The 19,189-nt window shown below is 35.3% G+C and overlaps 7 protein-coding genes across 7 annotated transcripts; 3 read left to right on the forward strand and 4 right to left on the reverse strand.

Moving 5' to 3' along the window:
- Window positions 1-61: 61 nt before the first annotated feature.
- EIN_269060 (Xaa-Pro dipeptidase, putative) lies at window positions 62-1,477 on the forward strand (the record flags this gene model as incomplete). Its single annotated transcript, XM_004257833.1, has 1 exon — window positions 62-1,477. The coding sequence occupies one exon, from the start codon at window positions 62-64 to the stop codon at window positions 1,475-1,477; it is 1,416 nt and encodes a 471-aa protein (XP_004257881.1).
- A 152-nt stretch (window positions 1,478-1,629) lies between these two features.
- On the reverse strand, window positions 1,630-2,277 carry EIN_269070 (hypothetical protein; the record flags this gene model as incomplete). The annotated part of the gene is made up of 1 exon (XM_004257834.1): window positions 1,630-2,277. The coding sequence occupies one exon, from the start codon at window positions 2,275-2,277 to the stop codon at window positions 1,630-1,632; it is 648 nt and encodes a 215-aa protein (XP_004257882.1).
- A 723-nt stretch (window positions 2,278-3,000) lies between these two features.
- EIN_269080 (40S ribosomal protein S23, putative) lies at window positions 3,001-3,426 on the forward strand (the record flags this gene model as incomplete). The annotated part of the gene is made up of 1 exon (XM_004257835.1): window positions 3,001-3,426. One exon carries the CDS (start codon window positions 3,001-3,003, stop codon window positions 3,424-3,426), a length of 426 nt encoding a protein of 141 aa, XP_004257883.1.
- A 233-nt stretch (window positions 3,427-3,659) lies between these two features.
- EIN_269090 (pre-mRNA-splicing factor PRP9, putative) lies at window positions 3,660-5,084 on the reverse strand (the record flags this gene model as incomplete). Its single annotated transcript, XM_004257836.1, has 1 exon — window positions 3,660-5,084. One exon carries the CDS (start codon window positions 5,082-5,084, stop codon window positions 3,660-3,662), a length of 1,425 nt encoding a protein of 474 aa, XP_004257884.1.
- A 2,641-nt stretch (window positions 5,085-7,725) lies between these two features.
- Window positions 7,726-12,105, forward strand: EIN_269100 (trichohyalin, putative; the record flags this gene model as incomplete). The annotated part of the gene is made up of 1 exon (XM_004257837.1): window positions 7,726-12,105. The coding sequence occupies one exon, from the start codon at window positions 7,726-7,728 to the stop codon at window positions 12,103-12,105; it is 4,380 nt and encodes a 1,459-aa protein (XP_004257885.1).
- Window positions 12,106-12,754: 649 nt separating this feature from the next.
- Window positions 12,755-14,146, reverse strand: EIN_269110 (tubulin beta-4q chain, putative; the record flags this gene model as incomplete). The annotated part of the gene is made up of 1 exon (XM_004257838.1): window positions 12,755-14,146. One exon carries the CDS (start codon window positions 14,144-14,146, stop codon window positions 12,755-12,757), a length of 1,392 nt encoding a protein of 463 aa, XP_004257886.1.
- A 652-nt stretch (window positions 14,147-14,798) lies between these two features.
- EIN_269120 (hypothetical protein) lies at window positions 14,799-17,423 on the reverse strand (the record flags this gene model as incomplete). The annotated part of the gene is made up of 1 exon (XM_004257839.1): window positions 14,799-17,423. The coding sequence occupies one exon, from the start codon at window positions 17,421-17,423 to the stop codon at window positions 14,799-14,801; it is 2,625 nt and encodes an 874-aa protein (XP_004257887.1).
- Window positions 17,424-19,189: the final 1,766 nt, after the last annotated feature.

The raw sequence follows: 19,189 nt of genomic DNA on the forward strand, positions 1-19,189 counted from the left end.
GAAACGTCCGATATACAGTGATATATAAATGAACTTTCAACTCTTTAATACCCAGAATTCCATGTCACAAGTGATCACCTACGACATCCATAAGCTTCACAAAGGTACCACAACACACTTTCTCAAGTATTTCAAAGCTGCTGAGAAAGACAAAAATGCGATCATCTTTTTAGAAGGTGGGTTAGAGCTTCCCTTCTATGACACTGATGGGGAATATCTATTCCGACAGGAGAGTAACTTCCATTATCTCTTTGGTGTGAAAGAAGCCGGCTTTTTAGGTTTAATAAAGATGGACGGTACTCGTGTCTTATTTTTGCCACAACTTCCAGCTGCCCTTCAAATCGTTTTAGGTCCAAATTTGACACCTGAAGCCGTTAAAGAGATGTACGGCGTCGAGGAAGTCTACTTTGACACTCAAGTCGAAGAAGTGTTAGCCAAGATCAACCCGTCCCTTATTTATATCTATGCCGACGGTGTTAACACAGACTCCGGATTAAAGCCCGCACCACTCCGAACCAAATGTGTGAACAACTATAAGCTTGAGACTCAGACGTTGCATGAAGCACTCTTCGAGGCGCGTACCGTCAAGACTCTCGAAGAGATCAACTTGATGCGAACTGCTATTAATGGCACTGCGGAGGCTCACCGACAATGCATGAAATTCTGTGCACCGGGGAAATACGAGTTTGAGATGGAAGCGCAATTCTATAAGGTCGCGTACGGCACTTTTGGCATGAGGAACTTCGGGTACTTCCCAATATGCGCGTCGGGGACATCAGCCGCGACGCTGCATTATGGCCACGCCGGACATCCCAACAGAAAAGTGATGCAAAGTGGGGAGTTGTTGATGATGGATGTCGGGACCGAGTGTTTCCGATATGCGACCGATTTAACACTGACGTATCCGGTGAATGGGAAGTTCACTGAAGACCAAAAAGTGTTATATGAAATTGTTTTAAAGTGTCAAGAGGAGTGTGAGAATGCTATTAAGCCTGGTCTTCATTGGTATGAAATTCATGATTTGGCCAATAAGGTGTTACTCAGTGGACTTAAAGAAGCCGGATATGTCACAGGTGATGTCGACGAGATGTTTAAGAATGACGTCCACTTCTATTTCATGCCTCATGGGATCGGACATTTGATTGGTGTCGATACACACGACGTCGGCGGGTTCAACAAAGGTATTGAAAGAAGCAGCAATTGCAGTCTTAAGAAGTGCCGAAGTAACAGAATCTTAGAAGCGGGGAATATATATACAGTAGAGCCTGGGGTTTACTTCATCCCATTTTTATTGGAGTCGGGATTGAAAGATGAGAAGGTCAAGAAGTTCCTTGTTGAAGAGAAAATCAGAAAAGCCTGGAACTTTGGAGGAATCAGAATTGAAGATGACGTCTTGGTGACTGAAAATGGACATGAGACTTTACCTAAAGACATCCCACGTACTGTCAAAGAGATCGAAGAGTTCATGAAACACTAATTCATCGCTTCAGTTTCTATTTAACACAATTTCTATCATCAAATTCAAAAATGCAAAATTGTTCGGGTCGAATGACTGATTTCGGTCTTTTTTGTGAACGATTTCAAGAGTTTGATTTTTGAGTATAAAACAGAGGTGGGAACACATAACAATCAATTCTCGTAGTCTCTCGACACTTCAACGGAAGATGTGCGTCGGTGTGGTTTACGCTTTTTTATTGGGACGCTAAAGGTGTCCGGCAGTTTTTGTTGGTTTGCCTTTTCGTCATTTTTAGTTAAAATTGAGTTCTCTCGTGTACTCACCTTTTGTTCAAGTACATTCTTCGCGTCTTTTTTCTCATTGGAAGGTTGAAAGGACTCGTCGTAAGATTTTTGAATAGTCGAAAGTGTCGATGTTGGCTTTTGCTTTGAATTGGCGATGGGACTTTTTTGTATCATTTCGACACTGAGAAGGTCACTTGAACTCTCTGAAGTGTCCGAGAGCGACGACTTCACTTCTTGACTTTGTCGTGGAGTTCTGAAAGCGACATTTGACGGCGTTGAGGACCGAAGACGTGGGGAAATATTTATGTTGGAAGACAAAGAAAGTTGGTCGAGTTGAGACTGAAGACGTGAAGTTGTTTGTTTGATCATTTCAATGCTTTTCTTTTGAAGGTCTAAAGTCCGCTGCAGTTCAACACTTTTATGAATGACAGCAGTGTAGATATCTTCATTTGTTTGAAAGCCAATACACTCAGTGTAATCCTCAATCGATTTGTATGACGTTAGATAGGTCAGTAACTGTTTGTCCATATTAGCCATCCAAGGTTGATTGCCTACAAGTTTTGGATTCATTTTTTCGTTATTTGTTTCCTTTTAAAGTTTTTTGAGTTGGCCATTTTGTGTCAAAGATACTTTTTAGTACAAATTATTTACAATCCAATTTACTGTAGTAACTTTATGGGACTTTAAAAAGGATATGGGCGTTTCAAAATAAAGTTACACGATGCTTCTATTTAGTGTAAATCGCTTCATATTTTTTTGTGGTCTTCTTTTACTTATTATGGTAGTTTTTCAGTTCTTTGGTATTAATTCTATTACTTGATAAAATAGAATACCAGCATATCGGATATGTTGGTATCTTACTCTCTATTCAATTAATTTAATTAACGTCCGTTTTAAAAATAAACAAATTGTAAATTAACGACACAAAATTTATACTAATATTCGTTAATAATTGTTATAATTACTTAAAAATTAATATAAATTTTATTTGTTAAATATCATCAAAAAATAGAAAAACAACTCGTTAAATTATAACAAATACTTTTAGTTCAATAATAGTTTTTCAACTAGTACCCCACATTTTTTTGTATGGAGAAAATTTCGATTTTTTATTTTTTTTTCGATTTGAAATTTTGTTTTTCAAATCCGACAAAAATGTTATTTTCTTTCTTGTGGAGTAAGAATGTATAGTAGAGTTATAGTTTCACCAATTCTAAAAGGAATTATAAAACCCTGGACTTGAAAAAGTAGTCCAGCCAGATGCCAAGAGGTCTCCATGCTGCACGTAAATTGTCTGCACAACGCCGAGCGAACCGCTGGGCCGATAAGGAGTGGAAGAAGGGGAAATTAGTCACTCGTTATAAATGCAACCCTCTTGGAGGTGCGTCCCATGCCAAAGGACTTGTCCAAGAGAAGCTTGGGATTGAAACAAAACAACCAAACTCGGGTATTAGAAAGTGTGTCAGAGTTCGTTTATTGAAGAATGGGAAGAAAATCACTGCTTTTGTCCCCAAGGATGGTTCTTTGAACTACATCAACGAAAACGATGAAGTCCTTATCTCTGGGTTCGGTAGAAGAGGTCACGCCGTCGGTGATATTCCGGGCGTCAGATTCAAAGTCGTCTGTGTTGCTGGTGTCTCCCTTCATGGTCTCTGGACAAACAAGAAACAAAAACCACACGCCTAAGTAACTCCTTATGTTATTTCTTTGAGAAAACAGACTACAGGCCTTCAACCCTAGTAGTCTGTTTTCTGTCAGTTGGTTTGATATTATATCTTTTATTAAATAGTAATTATTACTATATATTATTATATCTGACTGTTTATTATTATACATTACTCTTTAATAGTATATAATAATATTTAATAATAATGAATAGTATTTAATTACTATTTAATAATATATAATAAAGTAATTAATTAAATCAATCCTTGCCGCTTTAACATGTCATAATCTTTCTTTAAGATCAAGTTGCCATCGGGATCCTCATATTCTGCTTCATTCATCACATCGAACCGTCCCATCTTTTTCATTTCATCGAGTTTGGCTTTAAGAGAGATGGCATCTTTGATCCGACAGATGTCGAAGTACTCGATAGAACTCTCGATACCTAAACACTTCAAGCCACGGATGTGCTTGGCCTCTTCGAAATGCTTCTCATAATTCTTGCGCCCTTTATAGCCACACCCCCCACAGATCTCACAGTAGTACATTGTCCCTAAGCCACGGAATTTGTATAACCAGACGGGTATAGGCTTACCATCTTCACCTATCGGATAGTTGTCGATCCCACGCTGCTGCTCTTCTGGAGCTTCGACGTCCTCTTTCTTGATCTCGACTTCATCTTGAAGAAACTCGATGTTGCCGCGCTCGATCTCGATCACATCCGTCGCGGTGCGCCCCATCTTCGTCGAGATGTTCTCTTTGGTATCTTTTAAAGTAGTTTGGATGTCCTCGCGAAGACAAATAGTGTGGATGACAGACATCAAAAGTTCAATTTCCGCAGTTAAAGCACTCTTTGAAGTCACATTCTTGAGATGCGGCGCAGACTTTTTGTGATAGCCAAAGACACTTGCCTTCGCAAACTTCTTCCCGCAATAGACACAGTACTCATATTTGTCTTCTAAAGCACTCTTTAATGAATAATCGGCGCTATGCTCGTGTGCACTCGTTTCGATGTCACTGACGTGTTTGTCGAACTCTTCGAGGGGCTTTGAGCGGGTTAAGAACGACACCAAATACGTTTTAATCTGCTTTAAATAGTCCAAGTAGTGTTCTAAAGGTGAAAGGTATCGAATTGTGATGTTCACTTCATTGTCAAAGTCATAGAAGAAGTCGAGGAAGTCAGTGTACTTGATCGACTGAACATCAAAATCACTGTGTTCTGGGAAGGGGATGTTATTTAATGTTTGAAAGATCGCAAAGAAGTCGAGGAACTTCCCGTTCGTCTCTTCTCCAGAGAACAAGCCCAAATAGCGCTCACTATTTTCGACTTCTGGAATTTGGAAAGTGGAGACAAAGGTCACGTCTTTATTAACATAAGAACTTTTTAGAGCAGAAATTGTGTTGTGAAAGTCGGTGAATAATTTGAGGGGGTCCGATGAGTCAGACTCTACAGTAAGCTTTTTGAGGTCGTTAGATAACTCGTTGGACTGATCGCTGTACAAGGAAATCAATCGATGGGTTTTGTCGTTAATCGCCCTGTTCAGAGACATGATGATGTGGTCATTTTGAATCTTCTCTTCTTGAAGAGTGGGAACGGTTTTAAGACGACGAACAATTTCATCGTCGTACATTTCAATGGTTTCATGAAGTTGACGAAGTTCCTCTAATACTACTGACATAGAAGTTTGAAGTTCTTATCATTTGTTTTATTCTTGAATCATTTTTTACTATATTTTATTTAGTAAAATGCTTATATTAATTGTTAATAAAAGTTAATTATATAATACTACATTTTTATTATAGTATTTTATTAATTTATTAATAATTAAATTGATTTTTATTACAGTTAGTTTCATTTTGTTTTAACTTTGTTTCAAAACAAATAGAAAACGTTTCAAAATAAATCAAAAATGCATATTTTTTCAACTCTGTTTTAAAACAAAATAATTTTGTTTCAAAATAAATATAATTGTACCAAATGAAATCAAAAGTGTTTCAAAATAATACAATGTTTCAAATTAATACAAAAATGTAGCAAAATAAAATAAATTTGTTTCATAAAGCTGTAATTTTGTTTCAAAATAATATTAAAAACAAATTTATTAACATTTTCCATTAGAGGTCTTCTCGATTAATCACTTTTGTCGATACTTGACCAAGAAAATGACTAACACATCTTCTTAACTCACTTTTTTCGATATCTTCAAAGCATCTGGCCATATTCGTTAACATTTGAAGTAAGTTTTCGTTTGGTAATTTACCAACTCGACTTTTCCAAATACCGAAAATCATTTCTATTGGATTGCATTCTGGGGAATAGGGTGCATTAAACAACACCTTACACCCTCTAGCGTTTGCTGCAGATATAATATCCTCTCTATGTACAGAAGCATTGTCCATTACAAAAACTATGTTTCCAAGTAAAGCAACATAATTTTCAACAAGAAGTTTAAAGGATGCACTAAACATTTCACCATTGACTGTTTCGTTAAATACTCGACAAAATTTGTCACCTGATCCAGATATCGAGCTGACGCAACTCAAGTTAAACGTTTTCAATTTTGTCGTTCTGAAGTGTTTTTTTTCTACGTGAACCCCATTTTCTTGTTCAGACATTACCAACCTTCCAATGAGACTCATCAACAAAGACAATAGCATAGCCACTTCTTTGAAGTTGTAACAACTCTGCTAATTTTTGTACTCGAAGCTCTTTGTTGTCAATTGTATTTGCTATATTTCCTCGAATTGGTACTTCTGTAAAAGACAATGGGTCAAGTTCGATACCTTTCATTAGTTCGTCGTTTTCTATATAGCGCATTAGCGATGATATTGACACTGTATTGAACTCTTCTTCTGCCAACTTCTTTTTGGCTTCTCTAAGTGACATGTTTTCTTGACAAAGCATAACAGCAGTCCTTTTAAGAAGTGCGTTGGTGTACTTTGGTTTTCTACCACGTTTCACTTCTGAAGATATATCAATTTCTTGTCTTAATTTGTTGAGATAGACACGAGTTGATGGTATGGTCATTCGAGTTTTGTGGCTGTACCATACCAAAGACATTCCTTCTCCATTTTCTTCGTAAAGATGAGTCAAAAGAATTCGTTGGTTTTTCGTAACCAACACGTATGGTCTTTTTGAGTTTTGATTTTTAATTAAATCATTAAAAATGTGATGCCCCTCTGTTATGTGTGTCATTTGGCGTGTTAGTGAATTCGTTTTCATTTCTTCTTCAGTGGGTTTTTCTTTAAGTTCTGGTATTTCTGGAGGTTTTGTTAAAGGCCCAATGAACTGCTGTTTTTGGGATACAAAATCGTCAATTTCTTCCATTGGTATATATCCAAAATAATCCATTTTGTTTTTTCAAGTTAGCTAAGTTGTTTAAGTATTGTTTTTAATATTATTTTGAAACAAAATTACAGCTTTATGAAACAAATTTATTTTATTTTGCTACATTTTTGTATTAATTTGAAACATTGTATTATTTTGAAACACTTTTGATTTCATTTGGTACAATTATATTTATTTTGAAACAAAATTATTTTGTTTTAAAACAGAGTTGAAAAAATATGCATTTTTGATTTATTTTGAAACGTTTTCTATTTGTTTTGAAACAAAGTTAAAACAAAATGAAACTAACTGTAATAATTATTAAAATAATATTATAATATTATAATTTAATCTATTAAATACATTGTTTAATTTTACTATAAATATAGTACAATTGTTTGAATCAATAATTAATTTTTTTTTAATAAATGTCAAGTATTAATATATTGTTATTTTTTAAATTAAAAAAATAATTATATCGGTATTCTTAATAATTACTAATAATTAATAAAAGTTAATAAAATACTTTTATTTTAAATTACTATAAACAGTATATTCCGATATAATATTTTTGGGACAATTAATAAAATGTATTTGAAAAAGTATTGAAGTGTTTAAATTAAACACATTATTCTCATCTAATTTCTTATGTATCGACTTATGAACACTTTTAAAGACAAAAGGAAGAATAAAAAACCAATACAATTATTCAAATAATTACGAACTAAAAAAATAAAACTACGAAACTAATTAATAAAAAATATTATAATATTTAGTTTTTCTATTCAACAAAAGAGTAACTTGAAAAAAATTGATTTGTTTGTTTTGTATCGACCAATTTCCCGTATGTTACCGTGGTACTACTTTATTTGTTAACAAATTTATTGACATAAGCCAAGAAATATCTACAAAAAAAATATATCGTTTTTTACATATTTATTTTCATAAATGCTGTGTTAAAAACGAAACGAACTGTAAGAACTCAAAAGACAATGAGCGTCGACTTTACTGCTCTTGATGAAAACGTTGAACCAAGCAAGCTTCCTGAGAGTTGGAAAATTCTTCTCCGAGAGGCTGGAGTGAAAAAAAGGGACTTACAAAACCCCGATACCCGAAAGAAGGTGTATCAATACATGAGACAATCTGTCTATGTTAAACAAGCACAAGCGCAATTAGATCAAAGTAATGTGACTTCACATGATATGAGAAGGATGTCTGTATCTGTCAAACAGCGATATAAAGTAGTTGAAAGTAAAGGACGACCCTCGCAATCGATTTCAACGTCGAGTTCATTTTCTTCGACCCTCAAAAATTTGGACGAAGACTATGCAGGCCAAACACAAGAAATGCAACAAGAGAGGTTTAAGAGTGTCCAACCCAAACAAAGGGCTGAACACAAACAATCGACGTTTTTACAAAAGCAACAAAGAGTCGCAAAATTGACTGGAAATACTATACCACAACAACAAAGCACAAGTAGTACTTCCCCACATACCCAACAACAACAAAAAGTTTGTGAAGAGAAGAAAGAAGTGAAACAAGAAACTCATAAACAAACAACTCCAACCGCACAAGCTAAAATTAATATCTATAAACCTTCACAATCAAAATTACACACATCTACGTCTAATAATATGTTCGCTAAGAAATCATCACCAACAAGTACTACTACCACTACAACCCAACAAAAAACTATTAAATCACCACCTCCACCATCTTCTACTACAATTACTACAACCGGAGAAGACCAAAAACAACAAAAAAGTTTGAGTAAATCAACTTCTGTTGCTCAAAAAAGCACAAGTGACAGTATCGGCACTCTGAATACAACACAACACAAAAGTCCACCCCCTTCAGTACTCTCGCAAAGCGCTAAAACTACAACTTCATCACAAACGTACCACCAGAAGGCACATAGTACCCAATCCCCTTCTTCACCAAATACATTTAAAACGTCGGGGTCAGTAAAGGCGTGGGAAGAAAAACAAAAGACACAACAAGCTGCGCCGCAACTCACTCGAACGTCACAGAGTAAATCATACGAAAAACCAAAATTCCAAAAACAGAACACAACGCCACTTTACACACAAAAGACTCAAACAACACAAGTCTCAAAGTCTGAAGTCAAAAGTCCAAGTCCAAAAGTTGAAGAGAAAAAAGTCGATGAAGTCAAAGAGACACCATTCGAGCCCAAAAAGTCACCGGAACCACAAAAATGTGAGGAAAGTCTTATTAACAAATCTGAAGGAAGAAAAGATATTCAAATTGAAGAGACAAAAAAAGAAGAAAAGAGTCAGGAAATACCAAAACCATCATCGAAACCAACTCCACCAATGAGAACACCATCACCTAAGACTTCTTCTCCAACTTCTTCATCTCCAAAAGCAACGAAATCATCTCCTCCAGTTCAACAAAAACTATCGGCTTCACTTCGTTCAGCTGGAACGTCTGCGTCGAGTGCAACTAAACAATCGACGACATCAAGTAATGAAGACGTTGATCTGAGTAAAATGACGTTTGTCCAACGACAAAGGTATTTAGCGCAAAAACGCGATAAAGAGTCGAAACAGACTGAATTTGGGAAAACAAAAGTCTCAGAGAGTTCAGTGCCGAATTATCATATTAAAGAACCTTCAAAAGATTTATCAAAAGATTCAAAAGATTTCAAAAGTTTTTCAAAAAATTCCACCGAAGACCAAAAAGAAGAGACTGAAGGTGTTGATGTGGAAGCTATGAGCTACGTTCAAAAGGAAAGATATTTGCGAGAGAAATGGGATAAGAAAGCGGAGAAAACAACCGCTAAATCACTGGGAACGTCGAACTCGAAATTCCACATTACAGCTACTACTACTGAAGAACCTAAGGACATTGTATACCAAAACCAGAAGGTGGAAGAACCCTCGACAGTGGGAGATAGTTGTATGAAGCCGAGTTCAATGAGTAAGTCAACTACGTCTTCTGAAAATCCAACAAAAAGAAAAGCTTTAGCAAAGCCCGTTTCTAAGGCGGGGACTATGACGGGCTCTTCTTCATTAAATGCATACATCCAACGACAAAAGGAGTTTGAAGAACAAGAAAAGGAGCGTGAGCACATTCGTTTGGAGATGCAACGGAAGCGTGAAGAAGTTCAGAGGAGACAAGAGGAAGTACGGCAACGTCTTGAAGCAGCGGAGCTTGAACAGAAGTCGAAAGAAGAGTATATAGCGCAAGAAGAAGCCAATTTAAAGAAACAAGAACTCGAGCGCGTTAAATTAGAAGAACAACGAAAGAAAGAATTTGAAGAGGAAGAGAAGAAACGACAAGTTGAGAAACAGCGAATTGAAGAACAAAATCGATTGAAAAAAATGGAAGAAGAAAAGAAGAGAAAACAAGAGGAACTTGAAAAGAAGAAACAAGAGGAGATCGAAAGAAAGGCCGCTGAGGAACAAAAGAGGAAAGAAGAGGAGGAACTTAAAAAGAAGGAACAAGAAGAACTCGTTAAGAAACAAGAACTTGAAAAGAAGAGGAGATTGCTTGAAGAGGAACGAAAGAAGAAAGAGGTGGAACGACAGAAAAGGGAATTGGAGATTCAAAAGAAGAAAGATGAGGAGGAACGAATGGCGCGAATAGAAGAAGAGAAATTGCAACGAGAAATTGAAGAGAAGAAGAAAGCGGAGGCGATTGAACGCGCGAAGATCGAAGCGGAGAAGAAGAGGAGACTTGAGGCGGAGAAACAGAAACGGATAGAGGCTGAAAATAAACGGAAGGCTGACGAGGAGAGGCAGCGTGCGGCACTCGAAGAAGCGAGAAAGAGAGAGGAGGAGATTGCGAAGCGGAACGAGCAAGAACGTATAGCGAAGGAAGCAGAGGAACAAAGGCGATTAGAAGAAGAGCAGAAACGCTTAGAGGAAGAAGCGAAGAAGTTAGAAGAAGAGCAGAAGAGGCGAGAGGAGCAAACGCGAATTGAGAAAGAGAAGCGAGAAGCTGAAGAGAAGAAGCGTCTTGAAGAAGTGAGACGTCAGAAAGAGCGGGAAGAGAAAGAACGAAAAGCTTTAGAAGAGAAACAGCGTATAGAGTTAGAAGCGAAGAAGCGTCGAGAATTAGAAGAATTAAAGAAATTGAAGGAACAAGAACGACTCAAAAAAGAAGCGGAGTTAAAAAAGATTGAAGAGGAGGAACGAAAGAGAAAGGAGATTGAAGAGAAGATTTTGAAGGAGAAACAAGAGGAGGAACGGCGAGCGGAAGAGAAAAGAAAGAGAGAACTTGAAAATCAAGAACGGGAAGAACAAGAGAGATTGAGGAAAGAGGCGGAACGAAAGAAGAACGAGATTGAATTGGCGAAACGAAAGAAAGAGGAGGAGATTGCGCGAAAGAAACTTGAAGCTGAGCAGCAACGAATAGCCGAGGAGAAAAGGAAGATGGAAGTTGAGAAACAACGACAAGAAGAATTACAACGAAAACAACAAGAAGAAGCCGAACGTAAAGCGGAGTTGGAGCGCATTGAACGCGAAGAAGAAGAGAAAGCGCGGAAAGAGCTTGAGTTGGTTGAAAAGAAACGCGTTGAGGAGGAAGAGAAGGCGCGGAAAGAACTTGAAGCGAAGAAGAAGAAGGCGGAGGAGGAACGGAAGAAAGTTCTGGAAGAGGAGCGACGGAAAGAGGAGGAAGAGCTTGAACAGAAACGGAAGGAACTTGAAAATGAAGAGAAGAAGTTACGAGAAGAGGAAGAATCTCGGAAACGAGCGATTGAGGAACGAAAGAGAGTTGAGATTGAGAAGAAGCGAAAAGAGGAGAACGAGCGACAAGTGAAATTAGAAGAAGAGAAAAGGCGGAAAGAGAAAGAAGAAAAGGAGAAGAAAGAAGAAGAAGAGAAAGCGAAACGGGAAGCGGAAGAGCGCGATAAGATGTTTCTTGCGGAGAAGAAGAAATGGGAAGAAGAACAACAAGCGAGGATGGCGGAGTTTGAGGCGATGAAAGCCGAAGTCGAGAAGATGAGGATGGAGAAACAACGACTCAAAGATGAAGAAGCACGTCTGAAACAAGAGGCAGAGTCATTGAAACGAGAAAAGGAACAAGTCATGGCGTCGAAGAATAATGCTCTTCAAACGCCACTGGAACCACCACAAGGATTATTACCACCACCACCTGGAATGGCACCACCAATCGTCGAATCAACATCACCAATACCTCAAGTGGCTTGTGGAGGATTATCGTTGGCGGAAATGATCGCGGCAAAACAAGGGAATTTGAAGGCAGTAGAAGTCACGGAAAAGGTCCAACAAGAAGATGAAGTCGTGTTGGCACTGAGAAGTATTCTGACAGCGAGAAGAGTGGATACTAATGGAGCAGAAGACGAAGATGAAAGTGACGAGGAAGAGGACGACTGGAGTGAGTAATGTAATACATCAAAGTCATTCAAAGTTTTTTATTGTTTAATTTACTATATAACAGTTTTGGTTTGAAATGGTTTTATTTTAATAAAATGTATTATTAAAAATGTTAATTTTATGTATTATAATTATTAGTAGTAATTCTTACTAAGAAATTCTTACTAAAAATAATTCATTCCATATTTATTCGTAAATTTTTTTATATTAATAGATTCTTAATAACAAGCAGAGTATAGTTATTTATTAATAAAAATAAAAATATGTAATAAATAAAAAAATTTATTTGGAAAAAAAAAACTTAAGTTATAGTAATAATTAGTTTATTAATAAAATCATAATAAGTAAGGCCTCTGCGAGAGTCGAACCCACGACCTTTTCCTTACTAGGGAAACGCACTGCCAACTATGCTAAGAGGCCTTGTGATTATAACAATTACTTAAGATGTCAATTTTGAAATCCTTGGGGTAATTGTTCAAACATTTTTTAGAATTGACATTGACACAAAAAAATAATTAATAATTATTATTAATACAATAATAAAAGAGAATTTGTTTTATAACTTGTTAACATAAACACTAATTCATCTTATAAAGGAAAAACTATTTGCAATAGTAAAACAATTAGACATAAATGAAACAAAGAAATAACTTCAGAATTAGGCAGCAGTCGGTGGTGGGTTTTGTGCTGTAGCAGTCGAAGGCTCCTCCTCAGCCGGTAGATCAGAGTGAATATCACCGTCAACGTCTCCCGTTTCCGGCTCTGGTGTAGCTTTGAAGTATTGGTCGTATTCATTAATCAAGTCCTGGATGTTCAAGTCGGCTTCTGTGAATTCTGCGGCGTCCATACCCTCCTCAGTGTATTGATGCATGAAAGCCTTTCTCCTGAGCATTGCGTTGAATTGTCCCTTCACTCTTTGGAACAGCCCAGTCATAGCGGTGGAGTTTCCAATGAACGTTCCCGACAAATTTAGTCCCTTTGGTGGTACATCGCACACTGCGAGTTGCATATTATTTGGAATCCATGGGACAAACATATCTGGGCTCTTTGATCTCAAGTTAAACAATTGTTGTTCGACGTCATGAGTTGATACCTTCCCCCTCATAAACACCGAGGTGGTCAAGTACTTCCCATTGGATGGGTCGACGTCCACCATCATGTTTTTCCTCTCAAAGAGTTGTTGGACAATTTCCTGTACATTCAACGTCTCGTATTGAATAGCCAAAGCGCTTGAAAGTGGTGCAATCGATGATGAGAAGAAGTGGAGTCTTGGGAATGGGACCATATTAACCATCAGCTTCTTCAAGTCTTGATTGAGTTGTCCTGGGAATCTCAGTGAACAAGTAATTCCCGACATGACTGAAGAAATTAACGTGTTCAATGACTCGTTCGATGGCTTCGGCACCTTCATAATGTTCGATGTGATTTTATACAACGCTTCATTATCGAAGCAGAACGTGATACCAGCTGTATCGAGTAATTTATGAACAGACAGTGTGCAGTTATATGGTTCGACAACAGTCTCACTAACTGTAGGTGACGGAACAACGGAAAACGTCGTGATGACTTTCCCATAATACTCATCTCGTAACTTCCCAAGTAATAAACTCCCAAGACCAGATCCAGTTCCTCCACCAAGAGAATGTGTCACTTGGAAGCCTTGAATGCAATCACAGCTTTCAACTTCTTTTCTAATGCGTTCAATAACAGGTTCCGCTAACTCAGCTCCCTCCGAATAATATCCTTTAGCCCAGTTATTACCAGCACCAGAGTGCCCACAAATGAACGAATCGGGTTTAAAGAAATGTCCCATTTTACCCGATTTGATAGCATCAAGCGTCCCAGGCTCTAAGTCAACATTAATTGAACGAGGGACGTAACGACGAGTTGAGGACTCACTGAAAAACACGTTGAGGCGCTGCTCTTGAAGCTTGGTTCCGCTAAATACACCGTCGGAAGACAGCCCATGCTCTTCGCCGATACTGTCCCAGAACTTCTCACCAACTTGGTTCCCGCATTGCCCGATTTGGAGACACACTATCTCTCGCATTTTGTCTGAAATTTCGAGTTCCTTTAGCTCTATTTAGCCTAACCCTTCATACAATCTCATAATTTCATCCAAAGTCTTTTGGGTGTTCGCATTTTTAGACTTTTTTCTTATTTTTTGTTATTTGTGAACTATTAAAGAACTATATTTTATGTTTTTTATGAAGAACAATCTGATTGACTTTCTTGTGGAAAGAGAAAAAATGAGAGAAGAGCAAAACCTCAAAAATAGCCTGACTTTTTTATTTGTAGTTTTGGCATTTTTGCGTATTGGGAAAACTTTTGTGGTTTTTTTTTTATTTAATTAAAATACCACAAATTTATTAATGTTAATTACTATTTAATTAAATATTATTAATTTATTCAATTATTTGATAATAGTGGTAAAAATTGGAAGAAAAAATAATAAGAAAAAACGTCAAAGTGTGAAAAATAAAAATTACAAGTTCTTTTTTTATTTAAATAATAAAATTTTTATTATTTAATATATTTTATAAGATTATTTATTTTAATTAATAATAATAATTAATAATTAATTAATAATATATAATTAATATTAATAATTATATTAATAATAAAATTAATATATAAACTTATAATTAACATTTATAATTAAAAAATAGTTGTTTAGAAAATAATCGAAATAACTCATCGACTCACTTTCTTATTTCAGTTTCATTTGAAAAGGCATCTTTGTCAATATGATCCACTGATTCGGGCAATTGTACTCGTTTGAGAGATTTGCAATTGAAAAAAGCAAAAGCTTCGATATTTTTGATTTTATTATTAAATAGCACTTCTTTTAAAGATGTACAATTTGAAAACGCGTTTTTTCCAATTGAAGTGATATTTTCAGGTAAAACCACACTTTCAAGTGCACTCATCCCAGCACATGCACATCTCCCAATATGTTCTATTGTCTCAGGAATTTCTATTGTTTTCAAAGACCCGCAGTTAGTGAACAAAGAACCAAAGACAGTGCATTTCTCTCCATCGTGTTGAGTTAAAGTTACATTACTTAATGAGTAACAATAGTCAAAGACACTATTTGAGTTGATAAGAGACTCTGTAATGATCACACTTTTTAAGTTAGTGCATCTTGCGAATGCCATTCTCCCAAGTGATTTTATCGTATTAGGAATTACTACCGCAGTCATTGCTACATTACCATAGAAACACTTTTCACCAATAGTATGAAGGCTTTTGGGAAATATAACATTTTTGAGTGAATAACATTTTTCAAAGGCACATTCTCTGATCTCACAGAGTCCTTCGACAAGTTTGATTTCCTTCAAAAAGTGACACGCACTAAAACACTGTTTTCCAAGTACAGAAACAGTTGATGGTATTGAGATGTACTCCAATTTGTTACACTCAGAAAAGTCTTCCAAACAATTGAACATGGGAAGAAACATTTTCATCTGTTCATATTCAATGGAATCCAAATACATATTAACACATTTTATACCACATCGTTTGAGTATTAAAAACTCTCTATAAGTGACATAACCACTCCACTGTTGACATCCATTAAACTCAATTGAAGTTAACTTATTGCAATTTTTGAATGCATTTTTTCCAAAGAAAGTTAGTATCGAGGGTATAGTAATACGCTCTAAATTATGACAATCCGAGAAACATAAATCTCCAATTTCTTTCACTGAATTGGAAAGAATTAGTTCTTTCAATTTTGTTGAATCACTGAAAAAACTGTTTCCAAGAGAAGTCACACAATTTGGCACGGCAAACTGAGTCAAATTATTTGAATTAAATACTCTACTTCTAAAGGACCCACACCACCCAACGGGATACTCAAAATCAGTTGGTGTTGGAGCGTCTATGTTAAATGAGAACATCTCATAATCAACTTTAATGTTTTTGCACGTGTACCCACAACTTTCAAATGCCCCAATACTATCAAAAGACACTTCAAAAGAAACATTTCCGTTTGTATGTGGCACCTCTAGTTGAGTGAGGGAAACACATTGATGAAGTGCGCCACTTCCAATGTGTACATTTTCATTGAAACAAAGAGACTCAAGTGAACTGCATTTATTAAAACAATCCTTTCCAATATACTCAACACCTTTGAGTGTCCCAACTTCCTTTAAATTTGCACAGTAATAGAAAGCAGACTCTCCAATATACGAAACACTCGAACACATCTCTACACTTGTCAAGTAGTGACTAAATGAAAATGCACTTTCTTCAATATTTAACACAGAAGGAGAGAGTACAATTGATTTGACATATCCATTGCTCATAAATAGATTTTTTGGTATCATTGAGAGTGAAGGTGTGACTATATATTTTTTGTCGTTTTGAGTGATGTCTCCATTTTGAATTAATTTATCTACATCAACAATAAGACACTGCTTTGGGAAATTCAGTTGTTTCAAAAGATTTTGAGAGCTGAACGCCTTTTTAAAGAACAATAAATTCGACGGAATGTTAATTTTGTCTAAATTGCACTGATCGAAAGCGCGAAACTCAATTTCAACTAAATTGTCAGGTAAAGTCACCGTGCGGAGGTTTGGGCAGTTGTAACACACACAATACGGAATTACTTTCATGTTCTTTGGAAAGGAAATCTGCTGCAAATTGTTGTTTGTTGAGAAGAGGCAACTTCCTATTACTTTGACACTTTCTGGAAATGTAAACGAATTCAATCCACAGATTTGGAATGCGCCCATACTCAGTTTAGTGAGTGTGTTTGGTAGTGTAATTGATTTCAAATTTTGACATTCAGAAAACGCAAAGTTGGGAAGAGCAGTCAGACCTCTTCCTATTGTAACATATTGTAATCGATTTGCCATACTGAAACATTGGCAACCTATTTGGGTGATGTTGTCTGGAATATTCAACGAAGTAAAATAAGACATTTGAAAGCAGCGTTCTGGAAGTGTATTTGCAACTGATAATAAGTGTGTTATATCACCACATGAAAAGTCTTCTATTTTTAAATTAATATTGTGGAATACAACTTTTGTATGATTCAGAGTTGCCATTATTGTTATTTTAATTGAATCCGAAATGGAAATTTGATAGTGATATTCTATTCTTGGAATAGAAGGAAAGACGGCATCTTTTCGAGTATACAAGTGGAGAGTTTCAATAAAAGGAAACAACTTTAAACTAGAAATTGATATTGGATTATATCGAAATCTATCAGTGAGGTATTGGAATTTTTTGTTGACTTGAATAACATTGATATAGTCTTCAACTAAAAGGAAGTACTTTGCAACAATTTGAAGTGAGTAAATATCCATTTGGGACTTCATTTTCTGTATTATAAAGTGTTTTTTTTGGTTTATTCCAAATTATTATAATAATCATTTGGATGTTTGAGGTATAAAAATGATTAATTTTTTGAAACTCATTAATAATTAATTAATTAATTAATTGGACACAATAAAAACAAGTTTTTTCGTCGATACTTACGAACTTTTATTTAAATAATATTTATAAGTTACTACAGTCAAAGGTGTCTATTTGTCGTAAATGAGAAATTGTGTAGAAAATTCTAAAGGGTTTTAATAATTTATTGGTTTATAATTAAGAAAACAATTATTATTTACAATAGTAAATAAATTTATTATGAATTAAATAATATAAAATAAATTAGTAAGAATTAAAAAATACATAATGAGTTTCAAAAAGTTGAAATGTTCATAACGAAAAAGCTACAAAAGCATCACACCCGAAGCACACACATTAATAAAGGAATTAAAGGGGCAGAAAAAAACCGATGTTGGAAAAAAAGCTATGTTGCTAAAATAATAGTAATTTAATAACACTTTTATAGTTTATTGTATAGTTTATTTTTCCACTTTTCCGCGATTTGATTTCAAAAAACAAGGTTAACATAACTTAATTTCTTTTTTTCGAAATGTAAAAAATCATTTTTGAGATTATGCATTTTTTTTCTTGTAAAGATAAGGTTGAATTTGCAGAAAGACAAAAGGGAAGCATAAAATAACGATGTCTAAACTGTTCTTTGAAGCAAGAAAAATATAAAAATTGGCTAAAAAACAATAAAATAATTTTAAAAGTTGATTAATGTTTTCAATATTATTTTTCCTTTTTAGCATAAATACAAAAACTTTTAATCAAAACCCCGTCAGTGTACCTTTTTTTCACACCCCTTAACTTTAACTTTTAATTTTTTTACATGCTATTTATCGTTCATAAAACACAAACTCCACTATCTAATCAATTACATATCAAACAACTTAATAAACGTATCAATATTCACGCTCTTTCAATGTAACAACTTTTCATTTCTTCGATCAAAGACCGACTGCACCTTTATTTCACACCCCCTCTTGATCGATTCCTCATTCGATCAGAAATGCAGTCCACGGCCAAACTTGAAAAACGTTCTTTCAAAAGCTACACCACACAAAGTTGAGTGCATCCATTCCCAGCCCTTTTTTGAGTCCCTGTCAAACAAATGAAATACAGAGCTCCTTTTTATAATCAATTAATTTTTTGAAACTTTTTTCAAAAATCGAAGCAAAATCAAAAAACTGGAGAAAAAAAACAAAATAAAACGATTTTTTAATTAGAAACATCGAACATCGGTAATATTCCGTTTCATGTGTCCATTTGTTTTTTCCCTGTTTTTTAAATTTTTTGAACAAAACCTCAACTTTTTGTGGCAAATATCATTTATGGTCAAAGTTTAATGGTTGTTTATAAAGAACTTGGTCAAACATCGGTTTTTGGTGCCGTTCATGGGAAAAATAAAAAGACGGGGAAAATAGAGTGGGTTATCCGAAATGGAGGCAACCAAATCTTGGTGGTTAATAAAACAATAAAAATCGTGTTTTTTCATGTTAAGTTAGTAAAATACTATTTGTATGCCGTGAAAAAACTCAATTATTTTTTGTATTTTTTAATGGCATTTTATTATTTTTGTTCAGAATTTAGTGTTGATTGATTTGAGTTTGGTAATAAAAAGGTCAACATCGGTTTTAAGAAATGTTGTTGAATTTTTTAAATTTCAACTCGGCAAAACGCAAATAATGTCCAATTTTAAGCAAAA

This window comes from Entamoeba invadens (assembly GCF_000330505.1).
Source record: "Entamoeba invadens IP1 unplaced genomic scaffold scaff_1105074726705, whole genome shotgun sequence".
In the NCBI taxonomy this organism is placed as follows: Eukaryota; Evosea; order Mastigamoebida; family Endamoebidae; genus Entamoeba; species Entamoeba invadens.